Below are 27435 nucleotides of genomic sequence, written 5' to 3'. Positions count from 1 at the left end.
TTGTTTTGTATCAAAATCAAAATGTTTTGCTTCTGTATCAAAATTCTCTTTTGAAATGAAACTCAAACATTAGAACATATGTTTCAACATTTCTCGTTTTTGGATTTTTCTTTTTTTACCTGATTCGATTAAAAAAAAACGAAAAAATGAACTGTAGACACCAAACAGAACATTCTGTTTTCTTGTTCCCGTAAAACCAAAAAACATTGTGTTGGATGACTACCAAACGCAGTCTAATACCTTGATTTTTGGATCATTTTACCCTCCTTGTACCATTACCATCACTATGATATAGTATATGGTATCAACAATATTGATATGTAGTGATTTTTATGACTGATATGATACTGATACCTTGAACAGTGCCCAATAAAAGAAATTTATAAAAATCAAACCGAATCAAACCAAATCAGATCAAAACCGATTTGAAAGATTAAAAATGTTGGTTACAATCTTGCCCAATTTCAGACCTAAAATGGTTCAACCCGACCAAGCCAAGCCATAGACACCCTCTGGGCCATCAGGTAGGGGGCCCCACGTTGCAACAACTAGCTTGCTAGTGCGCACAGGGTGGCAACCGGTTCCCCGAAGCAAAGCCATAGGAAGAATGGGCTTGTGTGTATGTAGGCAGTAGGCACCAGCTGGGTTGGACGGAGAAGAACCGATCAAGACATCTCTCTATTTAAAGAAAAGAAAAAAAGAAGCAAAAAATAAAAAACCTATTCGGTCCTCTTCTCTATCTTCAAATTCTTCAACGGCCGACCACTGCTGACGTACCTGACAAACACCTTCTCTCTCTTCCTCTGCCTTCTTTCTCTCCCGCTCTTTCATTCCCGTTCTGGTATTTCCCTTTTTTCCGCTTTGGTTAATTCTCCCTTGTTTTCGTATTGGTTTCATTGTTCGTTCTTTTGTGTTTTGGTTTTTGATTTTTGTTTCTCTGCTTACACGCAGAGGCGAAAATTGTTTTAGGGTTTCTTTGATTCTTCCATGGCTGCTCCACCTGCTAGGGCACGAGCTGATTATGATTACCTCATAAAGCTTCTCCTGATCGGCGACAGCGGTAAGTGATTCAGTTTCCTAATTTACCTGTTGGATTCGTTTGGATGTTATCATTCATCTTTCGTATGGATCGTGTTTTTTTAATATTTATGGCCTGGGTGGTGAAAATGCTGGATGCTTTGATGTTTTTCTTTCCTTTGATTTGGGGATCTAAGTGGTTTTTGTTTAGTTGGATTTGCTTGCGTGAAAGTGAAGAATATTTGTATGGTGTTTTCGGATCTCGTAATTGGTTTCGAGGATTCAGGTGGCTCAGCGTAATTTTTTTGCTGATAAGGCTCTCTGATCTAAAGCGTGTTATCTAACATATGTTGGAATCGTTTTTTATAGGAATGGGATTGGTTGGATGATCCAATCAGAATGTCTATTGTTATGGAAACAAATTTAGCATGGTTTGTAGGCTCCCATTTTTTCTACAACGATATAAGGATCTGTACTACAATACAACGAACAGTGGTTAAGGGAAGATGATTTTTTTAGCTCTGTTCAGGCTTATAGGGGAATTGTGTTTTTCTTAGTTACCAATCCACGGGTTTGGAGATCTCATTGCTTCTGAGCTTTACTCTCTCGATTCATTATGTTTTATTTTATTTTTGGGGAGTAGTGTGCCTTTGTGTCATCTCCGTACAACAATTTATCCTCCTTGAATTGGACAATTCTCTATTTCAACACCCTGTCACTTCCCAAGTTTCTTACATTGGGAATTCCATTGCTTTCCATGCTTGCTTGACTGATTTCACTTTCATCATTATGTTACTACGTTACTAGTTGCCTTTTAGATGCCTGATAGGCTATTGACTTCTCTATATGGACTATATATTACCTCTAATTTTATTTTTATTACCTTTATTTTCTTAGTAACTATGCGTTGAGAATGGTTTTCCCAGCTTTGATTTCTCCATTTGATCCATAAATTTTTGTCATATATAGGTTCCTCTAGAACACTGGTGTGCAGCTTACATTTATTATTCAAGGAAGTTATCAACCTTAGTTATGTTTCCGTACCTGCTATCCCCTGATTGCCTATATTTGGAAGTCCTTCTGTGGTTAAGAAATGTTTGATTTGCCTATATTGGGTGAGTGTAGTACAAGAATGGTTGATCTCTTCAGAAGTCCCGGTGTTTGAAATATTAAAAATATGGGTTAAATAATTTATGTGCTTGTTATTGGGTATAGGGTAGATGGAACATGTCTGTAGCTATGGAAGTTTATTAGGTCTACACATATACAGGTCAGAAATGAATGGACATGTAAATCATTTATTTTGAACTTATTGATGTTTTCATTCTTGTAGTGTGCATATGTGTGCAAGACTGCAAGTGTGTATATAGGTTCTATTTCCCTCCCTCAAATTTTTTTCGAGCTGGTTTTTAGATTCTGGGTTATTCTTAGTATGTAATCTTTTCAAGGTTGTGAATTGCAATATCTTTGATACTGTAGGAATTTTCTGTGGATTCATAGTGTTTAACACTGAAATTATACGCTGAAGTTAAGATGGAGGATCTAACACTGAAATTAGGCAACTATTAGACTTGTGTATGGGCCTTGTTTTTCTCCTATCACTTTTGGTTTTAGATATAGAACTTTATTGGCTTGGTATTTGGGTGGACCCCAAGGTTATGGGATTGCAAATATTTAGTCTGGTTTTTTAAATGGAAGTTTCCTGTAGTATCCTTGGTCTTTGATTTGTATTTTAGTGTGTCCTTTTTTGCTATCCTGGAATTATACTTATTTCATTTATTGGTGGCTGGCAATTAAATTCAACTAGGTGTCCCAAAATAACATTAAAATATGATTTTTGTTTCCTTTTTTCTTTGTTTGGGGTTTGGGGGTGGTGCTGCTGGGGTGTGGAGTTATAGTGGGATGTTCTATTGTGTTATTCTTGGTGGGTGAAAAATTAACTTAAATTGGTGTTTAGATCCAAAGCTAAGAACCACCTCCCCACCTTTTTTTCCCTATGTGTTCATTCTATGTTAAGTTTTAGGGCATACAGTTTTAGCTCCTTTGGTGGCTTAAATTTTGGTTCAACCAGGGGAACAAGAAGACAAAGCTAAGTTGATATTGCAACATTGTTTGTTGACGTATGCCATTCTAGATATATCCTTTGGACTTGACGGAGTAGAAAAATTCCCCCTATTCTAGTTTCATTTTGTTTGTTTACGATGTTATGGTGAAATGCATATGTCAAGCCTAAGAAATGGACCTAACTAGTTGGCCATTGAGTTGGACCTTTAGAATTTCACTAACTACTCAACTTAACTAAACCTTATCCCATCTAAATGGGGTTAGGCACATGGATCCTTTTTCTCCATTCAACACTATTTAAAGACATTCCCATACTTGTTACTAGTCCTAAGTTATCTATGTCTTTCCACAACTTCTCCTAGAGTCATTTTAGGCATACACCTGGCTCTTTTAGCTCTGTTAATATGAATCAAATAAGCCCTTTGTATTAGAGCATTCAAAGTCTCCAGTTGCACATGTCCATGCCACCTCAAATGACTTTCTTGCAAATTCTCTTGTATCCGAGCTGCTCCTAAATTGGCTATAATTTGTTCATTCATTATTTTATCTTTTTTACTTTTTCCATTCATGCATCTGAACATCCTCATTTTAGCTACACTAAGTTTGTTTATATGTTGTTTTTTCACTGCCCAACACTCACTTCTATACGTCATTGCTGATCGTATAATTGTCAGATAACATTTTCTTTGAGTTTTAAAGGGAACACATTAATCATACAATACTCTAGACGCACCTCTGATGCGGATCTGGATTCCAAAGCTAGAATCAGATCGCTTGAAAGCCCACCCAAATAAGAAAACTCAATAACCAAGGTGCAGTGGCAGTATTGTAATTAAACAGAAGTTATAAAGAGAGTGGCAGAGTTGTAAATAACCACAAATTTCCTAATGTTTAGATGAGTCGGTCAAACAAAGAGGACATGATGCGGATCTGGATTCCAAGGACTGAAATCGGATCGCTTAGGGCCCACAAGAATGACTAAAAATCTCAAATTTAATGGTTGAAGGGTATTCTTGTAATTTCAGAAACAAGCAGGGCCTTAGAAATAATTATATGGTAGCTGGGGTAGTTCTAGAACTAAAAATTTAATATGAGGGATTTATTCTGGAATTTTAAAGAAAATGGGTTAAAAAGAACAAAAAAGTTCAGCAAGGGGGGTTTTATGTAATTTTGAAATGGCCTTACTTGTAATATGGAAAAACCACCTTCTTCAACCCTAAGTCAATACTGAAAACAGAAACCAACGGTAAAATTAAATCTCAGGTCGATAGAACTCAGCCGATAGGCCTCGGTTTGGGCTGATCTTCCAAATGAAGGCTACCAACCCTGTGGCCTCTTGATTCCGGCAGATAGATACTTCAAACAACAAGCTTCAATGAGGTAAAACAAGTTTTGAACTTCTCCAGGTGGCAAGCAAGAACCAGATCTGAATCTGAGATCGATTTCTCACAGCAGAACCAAGCTTGGGAGGAGATCTTCTAGGGTTTGTGTCGCCTAGGAGGTAGCAACCTTCAGTCCAAATCTCAGACCTGATCGACGGGTTTTCAAGGTTTAGCAACACGTTTTGTACACCTGAGATTACCGCCCAGAACAGAGCATGGATAGCAAGCAAAGAAGAAAAGGGAACCAAGAGAAGAAGATAAGAGTGCTAAAAGAAGATTTCAGAGAATCAGGGAGGGGGAAACAGCCCATGGCAGCCATGGTTTTCATACCAAATTTCAATTCTTCAAAAAAAACTTCAAATCTAACCACTGAGTTCATCCATTACATGACTAATATAAATAAAAAAAATCAAACAATTAATGGAAACTACTTGAAAATGGAAACTATTCTAAATTAGAAGCTAGCTAATTTCATAGGAAATTATTTCTAAAACAAATAAAATCAAATCAAAAGATTTTTTTTCTAAGTCGATCGTGCAACTGCATCAGGACATGAGTGGGATTTAAATTAACTGTTGAGGATTGGATAGGTAGCACACAATAAATATGGGACAGAGCCTAATTCATTGAGAGAGAGGGGCAATTCTGGAAAAAAACATAAATTAACTAGTAAAATAACAAAGAGCCCACCTTCTTCTCGATGGAACACCAGTGGGCGATGGACCCAGCCCTGGTATCAACAGGAAATCTCAGCCATAAGAGAACGATTCAAGCTGTGGTTTCAGACGAAGGTTCTCCACTAGCAAGCCTCTTGAATCCCTCTGTTGGACACCCAAAAGCTTGATTGAAGGAGGAGCATTCAATAGTCGAACTGAACCTGGCGGAAGAGTAGGGTTTTCAACATGGTTGCAGGTTTAATTTCTCACAACAGAGAAAGACCTTTGGAGTTGATACTATAGGGTTTGGGTCGCTTTAAAGGCAGCAACCTTCGACATTAATTTCAGTCTCAATCGGTAGGGGACAAGGTTTCAGCAGCTTCTTGGGTGTGTGGTATTACCGCCAGCAGAGAAGAAGAGCAGAATCAAGTACCAGAAATAGGAAAACAGGAGAAGAAGAAGAGAGGAGAGGGGAAGGAAACCAGAATAATAAAAGGAGGAAGAGAATGAAAAGAGGAGGAAAGAGAAGAAATTGGAAAATTTCAGAGAAAGAAAAAGAGGGAATCGACGGCCATGGTTTCGAACCCAAATTAAAAATCTTAATCAACTTTATTCAATTCTAAAAGCTGAGTTCTTCTCTATTACATGACTTATATAAAGGAAAAATCAAACAATTAATGGAAACTACTTGAAAATGGAAACTATTCTAAAATTAGAAGCTAGCTAATTTAAAAAGAAATTAATTCTAAAACAATATAAAATCAAATTAAAAGATATTTCTTTCCTAAGTCCATCGTGCAACTGCATCAACCTCTCTACTTCATTCATCTTATTATAATTTTTTATGCAAAAACATCCAATATTTTTCCCTTTTTTTTTTTTTTTTTTTTTTTTTTTTTTTTAATTTATGATTGAACATAAGTACCTAAAATTTTCCTTTTGTGGTATCTCCTTATCACCAATTTTCACCACCTTATTTTTAGTCCTATTTTTACTAACTTTACACACCATATACTTTTTTTTTCCTACTTATTTTAAACTTTTTGTCTCCAAGGTTGATCTTTGTAATTCCAACTTTGTATTTATCCTTTTGTTTCATCCAATAAAATAATTTTATTAGTGGAAAACATACACCGAGGGATATGATCTTGAATGTCTTTAGTCAACTCGTCTATGATAAATGCAAACAAATATGGGCTTGACGCTGATCCTTGATATAATCTAATTGTAATTGGGAATTCACTATCTTGATATTGACTTAAAATATTTTTCTTCTCTAACACTTGCCAAATTAACTGTCTAGGGTGTATATCATAAGCTTTTCCCTAAGTCAATGAAGATCATATGGAGATCCTTATTACCATTTCAAAATCTTTCCATTAGTCTCCTAAGAAAATAAATAGCTTCTATTGGTGATCTTCCTGGCATAAACTAAATTGGTCCTCCAAAATATGAGTTTCTTATCTCAAGCGGGTTTCTGTGATTCTCTCCTATGATTTCAAGTATGGCTCATAAGTTTTATTCTTCTATAGTTATTACAATTGTGAATATCACCTTTACTTTTATAAATCGGAATCACAATGCTTCTCCTCCATTCATCTAACATTTTTGTTGTACGCATAATCTAATAAAAAGATTTAGTTATCCGAGTCCAAGGCTGTCCAAAGTTGGCCCACACTGGTAGGTCCGACCTGAACCAACTGGTTGAAGCCCGATACCGGCCTGATTGATTACTAAATATGTCGGGCACAAGCACCAACCGATTAATAATCAGACGTCCTGGTGCAAGGTAGTGGCCCAACGAGGATCGACCGCATACTATGACCGACCAATAACTTACTGTTTATAGCTCGATTAGCTTGTTTAAGCCCATTTAACCTGATTATAGCCCTTTATAACTTGTTTAAGGGCTGTTTATAGACTGATTAGTCAATTAGCCTGTATAAAGCGATTACCTTGGTCCCAATTATGAATTGATGATTGACTGTCCGAATAGAAATGTGTCTATGCCCTAGCCTATAAGGCATGTCTACGTAAATGGGCATAAATTGTCAGGGCCTTAAATTGGTAGGAGTCTAGGTGCCTTGATCTCTGAGGCGGGCTCCTAGGCGCCTTCTTGGTGTTTCCTTGTGTCCAAGCCCCCTCCAACACATTGGGTTGCCTAGACGCCGTGACAACTATGCTCCTCCCTTCAATTGGAGATGATTTGAGTAATGAATAAGTTTTTTTAGGAGTTTTGGTGTTGTTGAGCAGTGCATACGGGATTGGTATTTCAAACATGATTTCTTCTCCTCTCTTTTCCCTCCCAAGAAGATCAATTTCTTCTCTTTTCCTACCCCATCCATCTATCTGATTTATTCTTTTAATGATGTATTTGATTTCTTTATCTTAGATTTAATAACAGATTTGATCATTGGGCCTGCTTGCATCTGATATCCATAATCTGAATTTTCATATTGCATCAACTGGTCATGTTTCTTTTTGATGACATTGGACTTGATTGAGACATATAATTTGGTAATTGGGATTGGATCGGCTGGTACTGACCCGGATTTTAAGGCAACAAGGAAGTGCATGATAACCCTGTTTATCCCCTATTACCTTGCATGTAAGATGTGGTTGCACAACTACATGATGATTTTATTTGGAGTCTTGGACATCTATAGAAAACTTAAATGACTAACTATTTGCACACAAAGGGTAATTTTTCTGGTTGATTGGATTCAGATTTCAAGTGATATGTAAGTTATTTGTGAATGGAGATTTTATGTGCTCGACTTACCATGCCTTAACAGAATTTATGTAAGATATGCATCCCTGTAAGTAATAATATCTAGAAATTCGCTTGAAACACTACTAGTTAGTGCATGAGAAGTATTAGTTATAAAATGTGGATTCAACTTAGTTAATCTAATTATTCTTCAATATAAGAGGTGATTTTCTTATAAATTATTGATTGTAAGGGTTCTACCATGGTTTGGAGTTCTAAGAATAGGCGTCGTGACCAAATTAATGTTGTCATATATATATATATATATATATATAATATTCAAACTGCAAAATTCAACTCAACTAAGCCTTATATCCCATCCACATTGTTCTGGTGCACAAATATTATTCAATTTACCGCATCTAGGGCCACCCATGCCTGACACAAGGTTTAAAAGCTTAAAAAAAATAAAAAAAATAAAAAAATATGCAGTATTCATCTTCAAATGGTTAGGCAAAAGGTTTAATTCTGGTTGGCAGTCTGATGAAACCCTCCTTTATTTGGGGCTAACCGGCTAAGTATTTGTGCCACTACCATGGTGGGTTCCATTGTTGTCACGGTGTCTAGACCATAGTTGTCATGGCGACTAGGCGATCTAAGGTGTTGAAGGGGGCACTTAGGTGACAAGGTGCCCACATAGGCACCCTAGGTGTGTAGTATATGACTTACGTAATATGACTATGATTATTTTATATAATTATGCTTATATGCAACATAGAAGAAATATCAATGAAATAAAAAAAATAATTATGTCAGTAATGGCCTAATATGAGAAGACCAACCTATAATGAACAAAGTGTAGCACATTCATCAAAAAACAAACCAATAAACATAAATCAATGTAAATTTGCGAAGTGTCAACAAGGTGTGCTATCACATTGGACTCAAGAAAGAGCTTGGACTCCTAAGTGGTGCCTAGGCGACCCAAGGTGTTGGAGGGGGCCTGGACGCAAGGCGACACCAACTAGGCGCCTGGACTGCCTAGGCAACGCCTTGACAACTATGGTGGGATTTTTATGTGCATGTGTGTTTACGGGGTGGTTGGGACCTGCAGATGGCAGCGTGCTTTAGTAGGCCTGTGGTGCGGGTGCTATTTTATTTGAGGGTAGATTGTTGAATTAATCTACCGTGTTTTCTATGTGCATTTGGGAAATAAAATTTGTGCATTTACCGTCTATAACTGTATATACACATTGTTCACTTGTTAGATATGTTTATATATCCATGCAGCTATTGTAGGCATGTACACTGTTAAATTATATGATTTCTGTTTCTTATTACACCCAAATCATTTTACTATCTTCCTGTTTTTTAATGCCTCAACTTGCATTATGTATTGACACCTCACCTTTGCGTCTCTTTTTGTTCTTGCTAAATTCATTTTCTATATTTTTTTCAGTCTTGCTTATCTGAAAACCATTTGATTCCAAATTGTTGTTTTAACTTGGTATTTGCGCTCGTTCTGATCTTGTCAGACAATTTTTTTATTTGTCTGTAAACAACGAAGGCCATTTGATTTCCTTTTGTACTTGTCTAGGCAACATGGTCCACAAGTAACAGAAAGAAATAAGGCCATTGGTGAGCTTTACAAAGTTCAGTCTATCCATAAGAAGATAATTGTGTAAATTCATTGTTCCTACGGGTATTGCATTTGGGAGCAAAGGCAAATTGTCCTATTCCAAAAGTCAAATAAGAAAATCAGTTAATAGTTCGGATTGGAGATGTGTTTGTCATCTATCTGCTTGACACATGTTATGCTGTTAAGAGTGAGAGACTCTCTGATGTCTCTGATTGGTGACCATTGAATTTTCATTATTAACCACAATAAATTCTACATTGATACAAATATTCAACTCCTAGGGACCTATATTTGATTTGTATGTTTGACATCCAAGCTGGTGTGAAGAACGTGCGTTTATGACTGAATGAAATTTTGGGAAGTTCCATCTTATCATGTTTTGACAAAACCAGAATGTTATGGCCAGAGTTATCTGGTATGCCCTATGACAGTGTTCTCAATTTTTTTTTGAAAATATCTCACATTTAGCTTTGCTCGTCAACTTCTGAAGAACACCTTGATTAAGTCTTTGTTCTTATATATTTAACAAGTCTTGCAATTGACACTGTTGAATGCCATTGTTTGAATGGATGAGCTGTTCTTGGAATCTTTTCTATCAGTTCCAATCCTTGTAAAATGGAAATAATGTCAGTTTTCAATTGAATATTCTGATTTTAGTCGTTCCTCGTCAAATTCCTTTGCAGGTGTGGGCAAGAGTTGCCTTCTTTTGCGCTTCTCAGATGGTTCATTCACTACCAGCTTTATTACTACCATTGGGTCTGTGCTTTTTATCATTTTTGTCATCATGCATTAAATAATTATTCTTTCTTGTTTGATTTACTAATCATCTGTAAAGGAAATGATTTTTTCTGCAGTATTGATTTTAAGATAAGAACAATTGAGCTCGATGGTAAACGGATCAAACTGCAGATCTGGGACACGGCTGGTCAGGAGCGGTTCCGAACTATCACAACAGGTTAATGCTTTATCTCATAAATATTGCCCTTATTTTTGCAGGATATTGTCAGGTCCGGAAGCTATGGTAGACGATGTCTTTCCTGTGTTTGGATGACTACATGGAAAAGATTGGAACTGTGTCAAAATCGATGATCTTGGAGGCGAAACACCAATCCAATGCTTACCTCATGCATCATAGTAATTTGGACCATTACTAGAATTTGATGGACTGTGAAATTGAGTTGTCTAGGCTAGATGGCTAAGGATCATTTTGTTCCTGGGCCAATGAGATTTCCTTGGGTTCATGGGTAGTTTGTTCCTACCCTTCAGTACTGCTATTTTGGTGATGTATGTGATGTTCCAACTTTTAACCGCTCTCCTAGATGGTCCTCATAACTATTTTTGTCCACATTATTTTTGCAAGCCCCAAAATCCATTTTACATGGTTAAGAGTGTTGCTTAAAGTAGTTTCTTTTTTCTGCAGCTTACTATCGTGGAGCGATGGGTATTCTGCTGGTGTATGATGTTACCGATGAGTCATCATTTAACAGTAACTGCCTACTTTTCCTTCAATTTTTTATTAATTAAAGTTTGGATAGCCATATTCAGTTTTCAGAAACCACAAGTTTTTTATACTCTACCCATCTAAGGGAGACTGGAAAGTGAGCCAGCTACTTACTATGTGGCTCTCAGAGACTACATTTAGGATTTTATTTCCATCAGCCACTTAATTTCATTTGCCATGCAGCAGATGGCAGGGGGAGATCGGCCTAGCTCTTGCGATGTTATTATAGCTTGTCAATTTTTTCTCTGTTTCCATTGGTTCTTGTTAAGCTGGTTTATTGTCATGTACACAGACATTAGGAACTGGATTCGCAACATTGAACAGCATGCTTCTGACAATGTCAACAAGATACTGGTGGGGAACAAGGCTGACATGGATGAAAGCAAAAGGGTAAGTTCTGCTTTGCTTCGCCTCTGTAGTTGAGTTATTTTACTACAATAGTTTGTTGTGAGCTTGAGCTCTTTGGTTAGGAAGTAGTTTATTTTGAGTTGCATGATTTAGGTTGCTGGGACCCTAGAGTTGAGAATGATTGGGTGATATTCATGGGCTCTCTGCTCTCTGGTTCTGTTTTTTTTTGCTTTTGCTTTTTCCCTATTTATTTTGGGATGACCTTTCCCTATTTCCTTTTCTAGGCTGTTCCTACCTCAAAGGGCCAAGCACTTGCTGATGAGTATGGTATCAAGTTCTTTGAGACTGTAAGTATATTATGTTACTGACATTAACTCTCAGATGGATAGTTTTCTGTATTATTTCTTCGTATTTCATTCCTCTCTTTATCCTGAAAGACACTTATGACTTGCCCATTGCAGAGTGCAAAGACAAATTTAAACGTTGAGCAGGTTTTCTTTTCAATAGCAAGAGATATAAAGCAAAGGCTTGCAGAAACTGACTCCAAAGCGGAGGTATAAAGTTGTCCTTGTTATTTTGAAAGAGAATATGCATTATTTGTTCCATCTCTTTTCTCTTTCGAGGTTAGAAATATTTGCTGCATCCTGGCAAAGGTTTATGCAGAATCTTTCTGTACATATAAGGTGTTTTTTTTTATAATCGAGAGAGAATGTTGAATTTTAATATGTTGTCGGCCAGAGGCAGAGAGTGTTGAAAGAGGAGTACTGTTATTCTCGTGCTAATACCTCTATTTGTTTCAAAGGAAATCTTGATTGATCTCATCTTTATTTGTTTCGGTGTCTGCAGCCTCAGACGATCAGAATTAACCCACCAGACCAAGCAGCTGGTGGTGCTCAAGCTCCCCAAAGATCAGCTTGCTGTGGCTCTTAGGATCAAAATTCAGACTAGGGAGAGAGAACGGGCAGGGCCTGGAGGTGACACGCCTGTTGACAGATTAATCAGGACGGAAGTATGAGGCGGGTGCTTGTATTTTTCTCCTTACCATTCTTTGCAACTACTATTTTTAGCATTTGAAAGTTAGTTTCTCGCTCATTTGTGGAATTTATTATATGAGACGCGGTCATCTTTTCTCTCGTGGGAATTAGAAAACCATAATATTTTTTTTTCCTTCCTTTCTTTGAGAGAACCTATATTGTTCATCTCCTTGATGTAGAAAAGTATATAGAAGCAGCCTTCAATTTTACCTATGCAACTTCACTGCATGTTTCCTTGTCTTCGTTGGTAAAGATGCTGCATATCAAAACCATATCAATACATAATGAAAAGATGTTAATAATGTCCTTGATCCATGGCTGGAGGATGAAGTATAGTCCTATAGAAGTGAAGTAGCTCTTTTTGTTATCGTTCATGTTAAGGTTTTGTTTGGATTTTTGGAGCGCAAGACCCTAACTGCCAAGAATGAATCGATCGACATCGATAAGTTTGGTGAACATTTCAGACACCTTTTGTTAGCATCCAATTTCCAGAATCATAAGAGTGAATCATTGAACACTTCAACTCCTGTTAAAAATTGACAGTTGCCTTTAGTTCGTGGATATGGTTTGTTGATTGCAGAGGACATCTATTAGAAAATGTGCTTTCCCTGTTGTCTGTGATCTCTCTACCAATCAATAGCTCCCTGCAACTTCAATTAATTGACAAGGATCCTTCACCACATCAACTTTCCTGTGTTTTCTTTCTTTGTCTTGTTCAGTAATCTTTCCCAATGGTTTTAAAGGTTTCAAGCCTAAAGGTTCAATGGTGAACAGCGCTTGTTCTTTTAATATGATTCACATAAGGTTTCATCCATCAAGCAGGTTCGTGATAGAGCTTAATAGTTTCGTAGTTTAAGGTTTAATTCTTAATTTTTATTGGGGTCTCCTTTCTCTACTGTTGCTGGCAGCGGTTTCAGATTGTTGATACAATGGCAGATGGTGTTCTTCACCTGCAATTTAAGGTTCTGTTGTTCTATGGTCTCAGGTTGCAACTTAATGTTCAAGGCGTAAGATTAATGGTGTTTTTCACTAAAACCTTGTTTTAACAAGAGATAAAACCATGGAAAGATTTTAAAGTGAAAAATGCTTCAAAAAAGATGGTCAAGGATTGAGATCCTTGTGATGAAACTATATTTGCCTACCAACATCCAAAATAATAATAAAAAAAAGATTAGATTTACTACACAACAATATTGAGAGAGGGCATAGGGGTGATTGCCGGGCAATGTCTTGTTCCCTTGATTTATTTGAAAAAGGCTGGACACACAACTAATGCATTGTAACGTGTCTACTGTGTGTCTCTCATAGACTCTCTCCCCCCTTTGAAATGACCCATTGCGTCCTTCTGTATGATACCTCATCTCATTCTCCCATTGGTGCCACCCTCTAGCTTACCGCACTTGAGTGGTATGCTTATTCTTCTCCCTTATTCATTTTAGAGATTAAATTTCTCAGCTATCTTATGTTTTTATTTGATCATAATAAAGCTTTGTTTGGGAATGTTGCTTCGTGTATTGTGAGGTAGGCTTGGTTTTAAAAAATGGTATCAAGATCGGTATCTCCAGACTGGGATGGACTCTATCAAATGATTTTTCCCTCAATTTCTTTTTTTGATAGATTTATTCTTAATAAGAACCATTCCACCAATACAAGATTAGACAAGCACTAGTATCAGTATTAGGCACGATTGATATCGATATGAATGGACAGATATTGATCCAATTATGTTTTTTAAAACCATGGTGGTACATACTAGAGACTATGGAATCCACAAATGGTGGATCTTAGGTCCTCTTTAGTATCATTTTCCTTTTTGATTTTTACCTAATTAACTAAAATCATGAAAACTATTTTTTATCAAAACATAAAAATGGTTTGGTAACTACTTGAGAAAAATGATTTCTCATGAGAAATAGTTTGGTATCTCTATGTGCAAAATGATTTTTTGAATAAATGGGTGAAGAGATTCCCTTCACAAATCTACTTTATAACTCTCTTTTTCCACTTTGGATAAGGAGCATGGAATTCTAATTGCCAAGCAAATGACTACTTTACCCCTTCATATTGGGACTTTAAGCACGTGCTCATTAAAGTTCAACGCAAAAATAGCTCAAAATCAATTTTGGCCAAGGCACATAAATGACTCTTGATCTCTTTTTCATTTTTATGTTTTACCAATTTTTTTTAAATAGAAACAAGCTCCATAAATAATACCAAATGCAGCCAAAACCATTTTTGTGAACAAAAATCAAAAAGAAAAATGATACCAAAGAGGACCTTAGATGATCATAAAATCTTACACCATCAATCCTACACAATTAAAATGATCAAATCATCAACCATTTCATGAGGTGAAAAACCTTTTAACAAAAAGGAAAAGAATGGACAATATTTTATGTAGGATTCATTAAATTGTGACATTTTATCTTTCAAAGCTCAAAAACAAATGGTATCCCTGAGTTGGTTGTTACTGTCAAATAAACATGTAACACATGCCATGACTTTTTTTTTTTTTTTTATTAAGAGAAAAGAAAAAATACAAAAAATGTTTCACCAAGACACGTCTCTTTTCTTTATGTTCTAAGAGGAAAGATGGTTGCATATGACATGCCTGAGTTGGCTACCTTCTATGAAAAGGAGGAAGAGTTGACTGAATTAAAGTCAACTCTTCACATTATCTTAAGATATCTTTGGAACAACCAAGAAATTTATATGCTTGCCAAAAAAAAAAAAAAATTTGAAAACTGGTACGATAGTTGGTGTAATTAACTTATTTATCTAATGTGATTTTTTTTTATCACATTAAAAATATAAAAGTTATATATATAAAAAAAAATAAAAGTTATATGCTCCAGACTTAGGGCTCCACAGCTAAATGGGTTAGAACAAAGTTCAAATTTTTCTTTACACTTATTTGTGAGATATGGGAGGATGATATGTAATTTTAAATGTTAGATGTCAAGTAGAGAGCATTCTTATATTTTTATTTTACTACAAGGAAAACTTCAGTATAACTGAAATTTATGTGGGTAGAAAGGGTGATCCATAGAGCCTTGAGGTACAAACCAGGTGTTTTAATTAGGTAAAATCTTTGGTTGGGGCAACAAACGAAATCATCTCATGAATTTCCGAGTATGAATAATTTTGGAAGACTTTTGAAAGGGAGGGGACATTTTAGGAGATCATAATGTTATTAGCGGGAGCCTTGTGCACTAGGTTACTTCTTTTTTTTTTCTTCTTCTTTTAATACTATTATTAGTAATTAGAGCTATTATATCATATGATAAAAAGGGAATATACAATTTACATTATGTGTTTGATCCATAGTTAGTAAAATACACGTATTGTATGTGTATAATACACGCATCCGAACGTTTAATTCAAGAGTTCGTAATTTGGCCTATCAATCTAAAAAAACGTTTAATACGCAGATTTTAAATACTCAAAAAAACTGTTGGGTTAAAAAAAACATGAGATTAACCCAAATGGGCCAAATTCTGATTCCCGATCCTTGTCTTCTAATAGGAACCCTAATCAATCGAAACTATAACCTTCTTCTTCCCTCATCTAATTAAACCAAAAAAATGAGGAACCCTTACCCCAATGACCCCTTTTCCTCCATCTCCGTTCTTAGAGGGTGGTGGCCAGCGACAGAGGGTGATAGGTAAGACATCAATATGCCCTGCTTTAATTCTCTTCTCCATTTCTCTTCCCATCAATTGTTGAAAACCCAATCAACCTTTCATCTTCTCTGTTTCTCTTCCCATTGGAAGTTGAAAATCAACCATTTGAATTGGACCGACAATTACTTACAAACATAGTTGCAACTGGACAATGTGAAGAATTAGAAAGAGGGAAATGACACAGGTGTTCTCCTCCCTTTAGTCTTGCAATACTACATCTAAGAAGTCAAAGGAGTTGAAGAGAGGAGGTTCTTGAGCCTTAAAATTGATCCATGACCGGTCTTAGATTATACCCCCATGGAATTTCAAGAAAATCCAAGCGCATCTCTGGGATGAACGATTGCAAACACTTATTCTCCATCTTCTAGAACATTGTTTTCGCACCAAGAAGAATAAGAGAACATGTAAAAGTTACAAGAAGAGATGAAGTTTGATTATCCTCTTAGTTCTTTCTACCATACATTTTTTAGGGGTTAAATTTAATTAATATTAAATGTGAAAATTCAAAAGAATGGGAAATGATTCATATTGGAAAATCAAATTGGATTTTAGTGTCCATAAAAGCATGGTAGATTAGAATTTAGTTTCAAACAATTATTTTTAGTCCTAGATTTTTACTGAACAACCGTATTAAACACATATTAAACACGTACTGTATCATTGCCGTACGTATTTTATTGCACAGGATTTTTAAAACGTATTATTACCATATGATCCATTTAATTGCCATACGTATCCGTTCCCGTATTATTGCCGTCCTCATACTTACTAACTATGTTTGATCATTAAAAGAAGGGACAATGGGTCCTCTAAGCAAGCGGCATAGGAGAGCACACCAATAAGTAGTGATAAAATGATTTTATACATAAGAGGACGAGATCATTTCATGTGAGGAGGAGAGAGATAAAAAGAGCGTTCTACTCGATGATTCCTTTTCCTCTATTTTCCTCATACATGAGACTCTTTATTAATTGTCTTTCATACTCTAACCATGTGGCCTTATGTGGATGATTATGTTTACCACACCAAACACCGCCATTGGTGTGGCTTACGGATTACTCCCCACACCGGCATCGTGCGGAATCCTCTTCCTATATTTTTTGGCAGTGTTATTATACGCAACTTTTTGAAGTACATTATGTCATTTTCTTCCAACAAAAAGTCATGAATTATATAATAAAATATAGGGGCCAATTTACATACATGATCTTGTATGAAACAGTCAATAGTTCAACCTTCGGGTAGGTTCTCAAAAGTTGAGTATTCTTAGTAAATGCTGAAGTGTTGATTGTGTTCATACATGGTCGTGTATGAAACCTTTCACCTAAAATAAAAAAAATTTTAATAATAAAAAAATATTGTTATTATCAAATTTTTATAGAATAATATAAAAACGTGATGACATTTTTTGTTTTCAATTGTGAATTTTTAAGACGGATAATGTTCTCTGGGGGAGTGCAGCCTCCGCCACAATTTGTCTCCCATTTGAAATGAAACATGTGAGTAGAGGAGAGAGAGAGAGAGAGAGAGAGAGACTACGGAGGGTGCTGGTGGTGGAGGTTGCATGCTCCCACAATAAACACTCTCCCTTTTAAAAATTAATTTAACCTACTTGTTATTTTTTTTTTTATTATTTTCGATATGTTTGTTAAAATTTTAATTAATAAGAAAAAGGTCACTTATAGTTTGTATAATAACTAGGAAATATAACACAAAGATGTAGAGTAGCAAACTGCATATAACCTTATATCCCACGACATAAGTGCATGAAATAGGAAAATCAATAACTCAACTCAACTTAACCTTATCCCAATTAAATATTATGGGTTACATGGACTCTCTTTTTTCCATTAGTTGCATTAAAAGTCATATTTGACATCAGTCTTTAGCAATGATTGTTTTTGCTTGCCATTTTTCCTAAGGTTATCTTAGGTTTATCTCTTGTTCTTTTAGTTTTTTCAATTTGAATCATATACTCTTTTTTTATTGATGCATCCAAAAGTTTCCATTGCAAATGTCTATACACCTTAATTGTATTTCTCTTGACTTATTATGTATTAAAAATACTTTAATTAATCCAATCCTTATTTTAATTTTTTATTTTATAAATAGTAGTCAATGAGTTTATATTAATACTTTAAGTAGATATTATACATTGAAGCTAGAATATATAACAGTAAGAATTTTTTTTTTCAAAAAAAAAGAAAAAAGAAAAAGAAAAAATATTTTATATTACGAAGATTAAAAGATATGGGAAGGCAAGCATCTCTATAATTTGGTACCTTTTGCTATTTACCCCTTAAAAAAGATAAAGGAAGAAATAATGCTATCCTTTAGTGTATGCCTATGCTTAGATATATCGAGTGCAAAAGACTATGTTGCTCTGCACTAAAGATGCTCCCATGTGTCATTCCATTGACCTATGCTAATGTATACCTACGATAGTGGGATTGCGTTCAATTACCCAAAATAAAATAAAATAAAATAAAATAAATAAAAAATAGTTCGATTGAGCAAGCGAAGAAGACAATATGGGACCCCATTTTTCCTGCAATATGACATGTTAAGCATAGTGATTTGTATCGATTAATAAAAAGAAAACACCCTCTATAAGTTAATAGTTAAATTTGGAGGTCAACAAACTTGCAACGTGAAAGAATACAACTCAACTGAGCCACACCCACCTTCTATATTACTAGACTTGGATTACTGGTAAGTAATGGTAATATCTTGTCTAAAACTGGGTTAGGAAAAAAGCTTTTAAACTTAGAATCGAGGGTTGAACCGGTCTTATCAATTTCAACCCCAATCGGATCAAAATTGACGAAAATCGATCCCCAAAACCCTAGATTTGACTACTCCAAAATGTTTGAAACCAAAATTGATCATGGTCGGTTTGAAACCCAATTCGAACCAATCGGTTCAATTTTGATTTTTGAAACTATGATTTAGAGTTTAGAGTTTAGACTCTAGTCACTTCAAAGAATAACATTTAGTCCACAGAGGTGAGGCCTTCCCGAATGGAATCGTCGAATCCGGAATTTCACCTTTGTCTGGTCGACAGCTCGACGGTCATAAATAAGAGGGAAAAAAAAAAAGAAAAAAAAGAAGAGCTTTCCTTCGAGAAGATGAGAAAAAGGAAAGCATAAAGAGCCGTCGTCTGTGACCGAAATTTTTTCGACAAGTCGCCTAATTCTGGCGCAACGGCGTCGGTCTTTGATCTCTCTGCAACTATCGAAGCTTTCAGGTACGAAATCGTCTCCCAAAATCTTCTTTTTTATCTCTTTCTCACTTTCTGTGGATCGATCTGTACTATGTGAATGATTTTGCTTATTGATTCTTAAACTTTGTTGATTTATTGAATCAGAAATGATTTATACTCTCTTTAATGCTAGCCTTTTTGATTCTGCTACGATCAAGTTAGTTAGGGATAGCAGAAGTGGAAAATTTTCATTTTTTTTTTTTATTCTGGTCTCCATTGTTGTAGGGATAGCGTTTGAACTTGGTTGAGGAGGCGGGAATCTGAAACTAGATTAGGTATTTTTGGGAATTGAGATCGATAACGATGGCGTGGTTTCGAGCTGCGTCTGGTGTGGCAAAATTAGCTCTTAGGAGAAACTTAGCACAGACTAGGTCCTATGTAACGAGGACACGGGTGCTTCCGTCTCAGAGTCGGTACTTTCACTCTACCGTCTTTGCGTCGAAGGCGCAGGCTGCACCCGTTCCTCGTCCTGTGCCGCTCTCAAGGTTGACCGATAGTTTCCTAGATGGTACGAGCAGCGTTTACCTGGAGGAGCTCCAGAGGGCTTGGGAAGCCGATCCCAATAGCGTGGATGAGTCATGGGACAATTTTTTCAGAAATTTCGTTGGCCAGGCTGCCTCGTCGCCTGGAATCTCAGGCCAAACCATTCAGGAGAGTATGCGGTTGTTGTTGCTCGTGAGAGCTTACCAGGTTAATGGCCACATGAAAGCCAAGTTGGATCCCCTGGGCCTTGAAGAACGTGAGATCCCTGGCGACTTGGACCCTGCTCTTTATGGGTTCACTGAGGCTGATCTGGACAGGGAGTTTTTCCTTGGGGTTTGGAGGATGGCTGGATTCTTGTCCGAAAACCGCCCTGTGCAAACCCTTCGTTCCATTCTAACCCGGCTTGAGCAAGCCTACTGCGGGAGCGTTGGCTATGAATACATGCATATTGCCGATCGTGATCAGTGTAACTGGTTGAGGGATAAGATTGAGACTCCAACCTCGAGGCAGTACAACCTGCAGCGACGCGAAGTCATGCTTGATAGGCTTATATGGAGCACACAGTTTGAGAACTTCTTGGCCACAAAATGGACAGCTGCAAAGAGGTTTGGTCTTGAAGGTGGAGAAACTCTGATACCTGGGATGAAGGAGATGTTTGACAGATCTGCAGATCTTGGGGTCGAGACCATTGTTATTGGGATGTCACACAGAGGAAGACTGAATGTTTTGGGGAATGTTGTTCGGAAGCCACTTGCACAGATTTTCAGCGAGTTCAGTGGTGGTATAAAGCCAATTGATGAAGTTGGTCTTTACACGGGGACTGGTGATGTCAAGTACCACTTGGGTACCTCTTATGATCGGCCAACAAGGGGTGGGAATAGAATCCATCTTTCTTTGGTTGCGAATCCTAGTCACTTGGAAGCTGTAGACCCTGTTGTGGTTGGAAAAACTCGTGCTAAACAATACTACTCTAATGATGTTGAGAGGACTAAGAATTTGGCTGTGTTGATTCATGGGGATGGAAGCTTTGCTGGACAAGGAGTGGTCTATGAGACTCTGCATCTCAGCGCTCTTCCAAACTACACCACTGGTGGGACAATCCACATTGTGGTTAACAATCAGGTGGCCTTCACTACTGATCCGAGGTCTGGGAGATCTTCACAGTATTGTACTGATGTAGCTAAAGCTTTGAATGCTCCTATTTTCCATGTAAATGGTGATGATTTGGAGGCAGTTGTACATGTCTGTGAACTTGCAGCAGAGTGGCGCCAGACATTTCATTCTGATGTGGTGGTTGACATTGTATGTTATCGTCGATTTGGGCACAATGAGATTGATGAACCATCTTTCACTCAGCCTAAGATGTATAAGGTAACTCTTCTGCCCCTACTGCTTGAATTAGAACTTTTCTAATGATGGAAGAAATATAGTATTTTTTCACCATTTTTTTATTTTTTGGGGGGTGGGGGTTTGTTGATTTCTCTTGTAGTACACCTATATAACCTGGAAGCTCTTTCATTATTTAGGGGGTCGCTTGCTTATGAACGTCCTACCCAAATTTCCTTTTTGCTGATGCTTCTGGTACTAACAGGTCATTCGAAATCATCCATCTGCTCTGGAGATTTACCAGAAAAAGCTCCTGGAATTTGGGCAGGTCACTCAAGAAGATATTGACAAAATACACAACAAGGTTAACACCATTCTCAACCAAGAATTTTTGAACAGCAAAGACTATGTCCCAAAGAGAAGGGATTGGCTTTCAGCTTATTGGTCTGGATTTAAGTCACCCGAACAGATTTCTCGTATCCGTAACACTGGGTATGTTCAACCTGTTATATGTTTTATCTTCTTTGTGAATGACTATAACTTTTGACAGTTGTTTAATGGTAATTTTGTGTGGTTCTACAGGGTTAAACCAGAGATACTGAAGACTGTTGGCAAAGCAATCACAGCACTTCCTGAAAGTTTCAAACCTCACCGTGCTGTGAAGAAGATATTTGAACAGCGTGCTCAGATGATTGAAACAGGAGAGGGCATTGATTGGGCAGTTGGGGAAGCACTTGCTTTTGCTACATTGCTAGTGGAGGGTAACCATGTCAGGTTGAGTGGACAGGATGTTGAGAGAGGTACATTTAGTCACCGTCATTCAGTACTTCATGATCAGGAATCAGGGGAGAAGTACTGCCCCCTGGACCATGTTATTGCAAACCAAAATGAGGAGATGTTTACCGTCAGCAACAGGTGGTTTTCAGTAACTCATTTTGTTTTCATTTGTGTGTCATCGAATGCATCTCTTCACTTGTCTATTTCCTATTTAGTTCTCAATATCATATATTTTCCATGCCATTGGTGGAATGTGGATTATTTTTGTGAATGAGATATTTTTTTCATGCATGGATGCTCAAGTAGGACTGACTATTTTTTCAGTATAAATTTATTTTGTCGCAAATTTCCATCGTCCTGGTGCATTTTTCTGTTTGATTGGTGAACTTTTGGGCTGGTATTGATGTAAAGGTTTAGTTTTCTCTGTTCCCTTCTGCCAATATTAATTTTCAACCCCTTCTCTCTCTCTGTAAAAGCTGCTTCTTGTTCTACTGATGTGCATTATCTTGGGCATTGTATTCCTTGCCATTTTTTAAAACTTTTTTATGTGGGGATGATTCATCATCTCAAGTTTAATACCATAGGGTGTCACAAACATGGTGCATTTGTGCATGCACCTTATAAGGAATCGGAATTGGCCGCTGTTGATCCTGATTCTAGGCTTTCTGATCCAGTGATTCTAAGTCATTATAGCCAATTCTAGGTCAGTTATGGCCAATTCAGGCCAATTTTTGCCAATTTGTATCGTAATTGGGCCGCCGATTCTGATATCTTGAACTGTGGGTGCATGTGCATTTGTCAGGATCCATTTCAATGTAGACTGATAATCCTGGTGATATATCTTTCTGAACCGAGTGCGATTGCATTACTGAGCCCTTTTAGCTCTTGCACGTGCAAGGCATGTATCAGGGCTTGGATAAAAAATTTTCTGTATACTTGCATACACATGCAAAAAATATGTGATTCTCATCAAGAAATGGTGTCCTTGGTGAGCATGGCCTAAAGTTGGTTTAATGTCTACTATGATATATTACTTATATTATCTTTGGTGCAAGTTAATTCTAAAGCATTACATGATGGAATTCTCTTGTGACAGAATCATTTGACTTATGGTATAACTAAAATAGACTACTTCAATATTTCACCGTATTTTTTTAAAATTCTTAGTAGCAATTATATAAGTTGCATTTGAGAGTTGTCTCTATCTTACTTGATTGTTTGTTTTGCAATCTCGTTGTGGAATATGTACTCTTTGCACCATTATAAAAACGTAGTATCATGGTTTCTGTGGACTCTAATATGCTGCAAAATTTGCCTCGTTCCTCTACAGCTCTCTTTCAGAGTTTGGTGTCCTTGGCTTTGAGTTGGGCTATTCAATGGAAAATCCAAATTCATTGGTAATTTGGGAAGCTCAGTTTGGTGATTTTGCAAATGGGGCTCAGGTGATATTTGATCAGTTTGTGAGCAGTGGCGAGTCAAAGTGGCTGCGACAATCGGGGCTTGTTGTGCTGCTTCCTCATGGATATGATGGCCAGGGCCCTGAACATTCAAGTGCACGATTGGAGCGTTATCTTCAGGTATTGTCTGAACATCTAATTTGTGTTATGCTTTATGGAATGAGACATTTTAAAAGGCAATGCTACACTGACAATTGTCAGACATATGAGCGCCATGCAAATGTTAGAGAAATCATTTTTTGGTTTTCTCCACCCTTGTTTTATGGCTTTCCCTATCAAGGTGGGGGTTGTGATCCTATGGGAATATTCTGGGAGGACCTTCTGTGTTGGTGTACAATGTCTTGTATTCCGTCAGAGTTTAATCCAGGGAGTACTAGTGTAGCACCTCGATAGGCAGGATGGCGGTCTCGCTAGCCCGTTAGCGGGCCGTGGGGGTTGCAACGGGGCAGGAGTGTAGGGGGCATAGCCCCCTGCTCGAATTTTTTATTTGAGGGCAATTGTGTACTTTCTAGATTAGGGTTTTTTCACTATATATTTGTAGCGAGGGTTTCTTTCTCTGTAATGCAAACAATACTGAGAGGTGAGGGACGAGCGCTGTAACCCTATTCTCCGTTGATAGTGAAGCAGGATTTCATCTCACCGGGGACAGGCAATCTTGTTGAACCTTGTAAATCTATGTGCATTGCTTATTATTGTTTTCCTATTATCTTCTGCATCGTTTTAGGGTTGCATTTTTACAAATTGGTATCAGAGCTCTAGGTTTTCGTTTTCTAGGGTTTACTCTCATGATGGCAGGGAAGGGATCGAATGTCAAGTATGATATCGAGCGGTTCAATGGGAAGAACAATTTCACTCTCTAGCTTCAAAGGATGAATGATCTTCTGATACAACAGGGTTTGGAGAAAACGTTGTTGGGGAAGTCGAAGAAACCTGCAAAAATTACCGACGAAGATTGGGAAGAGATGGAGGAAAAGGCGGTAAGTGCTATTCGATTGAATCTTTCAGATGATGCCCTACAATATGTTGTGGGTATCGAATCTGCACCTCAGTTATGGGCGAAACTTGAAAACATCTACATGACGAAGTCTTTAACGAACAGATGAAGGTATGGATCTATTAGAGCATATAAGCCGTTTCTAGAATTGTGCAAAGTTGAAGGGATTACACGTCACTTCACGGTCCCAAAGACACTACAACAAAATGGTATAGCTGAAAGGATGAACATAACACTTCTAGAAAGAGCTCGGAGTATGAGTCTGAATGCAAGGTTGAGCAAGAGATTTTGGGCAGAAGCAGTGAATATGGCATGTTTCCTCATTAACATGTCTCCATCAAAGGTGATTGATTGTAAAATTCCCGAAGAGCTATGGACAGGAAAACCAGTAGGTTATTTTATTCTAAAAATATTTGGTTGTCCAGCCTATGCACATGTTGAGAGTGAGCAGCGTTCCAAGTTAGACTCAAAGTCTAGCAATGCATATTTCTTGGTTTTAAGAAAGGCGTAAAGGGATTCAAGTTGTGGGATCCAAGTTCACAGAAAGTTGTTAGCAGGGATGTGTTTGATGAGTTTCATACGGTGAAGTTAAATTGCAATTCACAAGCAGTTGGTGAAAATAAAGAAGGTTCTACTGTGTAGGTGGGGTTAGGTGAGTCAGAAACAAGAGAAAATGAGTCATCCAGTGACTTATTGGGACAACAGGAAGCAGTAGAAGTTTCCTATATTGTAGCAAAGGGTAAAGGTAAGCGTACTCACAAAGCACCTGTGAGATACAGGTTTGAGGACATGGTTGCCTATTCCCTCACTGTAGGTACAAGTGATCCATTTTCCTACCATGATGCTTTGAGTGATGCAGAGCATGATAAATTGATGGTAGTTATGATGGAGGAAATGGAGTCTCTACAGAAGAACAAGACTTAGGAAATTGTAGAAAAACCCAAGGGAAGAAAAATCATTGCGTGTAAATGGGTCTTTCGTAAGAAAGAGGCAGCATCTAAGAAGGAACGTGAAAGGTATAAGGCCAGACTTGTAGCTAAGGGATATATGCACAAAAGGAGGGGATAGACTACAATGAAATATTCTCTCCAGTGGTAAAACACACTTCGATCTGAGTATTACTTGCTTTGGTGGCCATGTATGATTTGGAGCTTGAACAACTTGATGTGAAGATTGCATTTCTTCATGGTGACTTAGAGGAACAGATTTACATGGAGCAGTCTGAAGGTTTCAAGGTGCAGAGAAAGGAAGATCATGTTTGTCTGCTTAAGAGGTCGTTTTACGGTCTTAAGCAATCTCCTAGGCAGTGGTACAAGCGTTTTGATTCCCACATGATGAAGATTGACTACACAGGAAGTGAGTATGATAGTTGTGTTTATTATAAAGTGTCAAGTGATAATTCTATTATTTTGTTGATGCTTTATGTTGATGATATGCTCATTGCTGCAAAGAACAAACATGATATAGTCTCTTTGAAGTCTTTGTTGAGTGTTGAATTTGAGATGAAGGATCTTGGTGCTGCTAAGAAGATCCTTGGCATGGAAATCCTTAGAGATAGAAATGCAGGTAAACTTTGGGTAACTTAGAAGAGATATTAAAAAGGTGCTAGAGCGTTTCAATATGGAAAAGGCTGCGCCGGTTAGCACTCCATTAGCTAGCCATTTCAAGTTATCTGAAAGGGAATGCCCTACAACACATGAGGAGGTTGAGCAGATGTCTCAGGTCCCTTATGCTAGTGCAGTTGGGAGTCTCATAGGCCGGATTTGTCTCATGTAGTCAGTATTGTTAGTAGATACATGAGTAATCCAGGGAAGGAGCATTGGAATGTAATTAAGTGGATATTCAGATATTTAAGCAAGACTAAAGATATAGGTGTTATGTTCAGTGACAAGGGAAGTTCCACAGAATTGGCGGGTTATGTTGATTTTGACTATGCTGGTGATTTAGACAAGAGGAGGTCTACTACAGGATATGTATTTACATTGGCTGGTGGACCTATATCATGGAGGGCAATGCTTTAGTCTACAGTTGCGTTATCCACTACAGAGGCAGAGTATATGGCGGTAGTTGAGGCTGCCAAGGAAGGAGTCTGGTTGGCTGGACTGGTTTGTGAGTTGGGGTTGGAGCAAGGAGGTACAATGTTACATTATGACAGTCAGAGTGCCATACATCTTGCAAAGAATCAGGTGTTTTATGCAAGGACAAAGTATATTGATGTGAGATTTCACAAGATCAAGGAGCTTGTGTCAGAAGATAGTATTCACTTGAGAAAAATTCATACAGATCTCAATCCTGCAGATATGTTTACCAAGCCAGTTACTACAGAGAAGTTTGAGTCCTGTTTGGACTTGATTAATATTACTCACTGTTGAAGATGAGGGACGCACCAAATAGGTGCGGGTTTGTACCTCTTATGAGGTACGGGGATGAAGACATCTACAGGTTATCTTTACTGGAGGCTCAACAGAATTCAAGCTAAGGTGGAGATTGTTGGTGTACGATGTCTTGTATTCAGTTAGAGTTTAATCCAGGGAGTACTGGTGCGGCACCTAGACAGGCAGGATGGCGGTTCCGCTAGTCGGTTAGTGGGCCGTGGGGGTTGTAAGGGGGGCAGGAGGCCCCCCTGCATAGCGGCGCCCCCCGCTCGAATTTTTTATTTGAGGGCAATTGTGTACTTTCTGGATTAGGGTTTTTTCGCTATATATATGTAGCGAGAGTTTCTTTCTCTGTAATGCAAGTAATACTGAGAGGTGTGAGGGACGAGTGCTGTGACCCTATTCTCTATTGATAGTGATGCAGAATCTCATCTCACCGGGGACGTAGGCAATCTTGCCGAACCTTGTAAATCTGTGTGTATTGCTTGTTCTTGTTTTTCCATTATCTTCTGCATCGTTTTAGGGTTGTGTTTCTACACTTCTGGTCCCATGTGCTCATAGTTGTCACGATGTCAAATCGATCCAAGGCAGTGGAAGGGTGGCTAATCGATTTGGCGATGAATCACCCATTTTGGCATTGCCATGGCGGTCAAATCGCCCGTGTGTCATTTTTTATTTTTTTTATTTTCTAAAATTATTTAATATGCTACTTTTTTTTTTCCTATTT

The 27435-nt window shown here is 37.5% G+C and overlaps 2 protein-coding genes across 2 annotated transcripts; both read left to right on the top strand.

Annotated features, from left to right (window-relative positions):
- The first annotated feature begins 651 nt into the window (after positions 1-651).
- Positions 652-12579, top strand: LOC122060144 (ras-related protein RABE1c). The gene is made up of 9 exons (XM_042623325.1): positions 652-841; positions 952-1060; positions 10152-10224; positions 10323-10423; positions 10889-10954; positions 11262-11359; positions 11602-11664; positions 11779-11871; positions 12164-12579. Exons 2-9 carry the CDS (start codon positions 988-990, stop codon positions 12245-12247), a joined length of 651 nt encoding a protein of 216 aa, XP_042479259.1. The 5' UTR covers positions 652-841; positions 952-987; the 3' UTR covers positions 12248-12579.
- A 6462-nt stretch (positions 12580-19041) lies between these two features.
- LOC122060228 (2-oxoglutarate dehydrogenase, mitochondrial-like) lies at positions 19042-23747 on the top strand. Its single transcript, XM_042623423.1, has 5 exons — positions 19042-19281; positions 19522-21150; positions 21371-21597; positions 21688-22020; positions 23213-23747. Exons 2-5 carry the CDS (start codon positions 19600-19602, stop codon positions 23730-23732), a joined length of 2631 nt encoding a protein of 876 aa, XP_042479357.1. The 5' UTR covers positions 19042-19281; positions 19522-19599; the 3' UTR covers positions 23733-23747.
- The last annotated feature ends 3688 nt before the right edge of the window (positions 23748-27435 follow it).

The sequence above is a fragment of the Macadamia integrifolia genome, chromosome 13 (assembly GCF_013358625.1).
Source record: "Macadamia integrifolia cultivar HAES 741 chromosome 13, SCU_Mint_v3, whole genome shotgun sequence".
NCBI lineage: Eukaryota > Viridiplantae > Streptophyta > Magnoliopsida > Proteales > Proteaceae > Macadamia > Macadamia integrifolia.
Note: the sequence above shows the minus strand (reverse complement) of the source record. Positions and strands in the feature narration are given on the sequence as shown.

Coding starts and splice junctions, on each gene's coding strand:
- LOC122060144 (XM_042623325.1), top strand. CDS start 988: ATGGCTGCTCCACCTGCTAGGGCACGAGCTGATTATGATTACCTCATA. Junction 1,061..10,151: donor TCTCCTGATCGGCGACAGCG/GTAAGTGATTCA, acceptor ATTCCTTTGCAG/GTGTGGGCAAGAGTTGCCTT. Junction 11,872..12,163: donor AAACTGACTCCAAAGCGGAG/GTATAAAGTTGT, acceptor CGGTGTCTGCAG/CCTCAGACGATCAGAATTAA.
- LOC122060228 (XM_042623423.1), top strand. CDS start 19,600: ATGGCGTGGTTTCGAGCTGCGTCTGGTGTGGCAAAATTAGCTCTTAGG. Junction 21,598..21,687: donor TCTCGTATCCGTAACACTGG/GTATGTTCAACC, acceptor GTGGTTCTACAG/GGTTAAACCAGAGATACTGA. Junction 22,021..23,212: donor ATGTTTACCGTCAGCAACAG/GTGGTTTTCAGT, acceptor GTTCCTCTACAG/CTCTCTTTCAGAGTTTGGTG.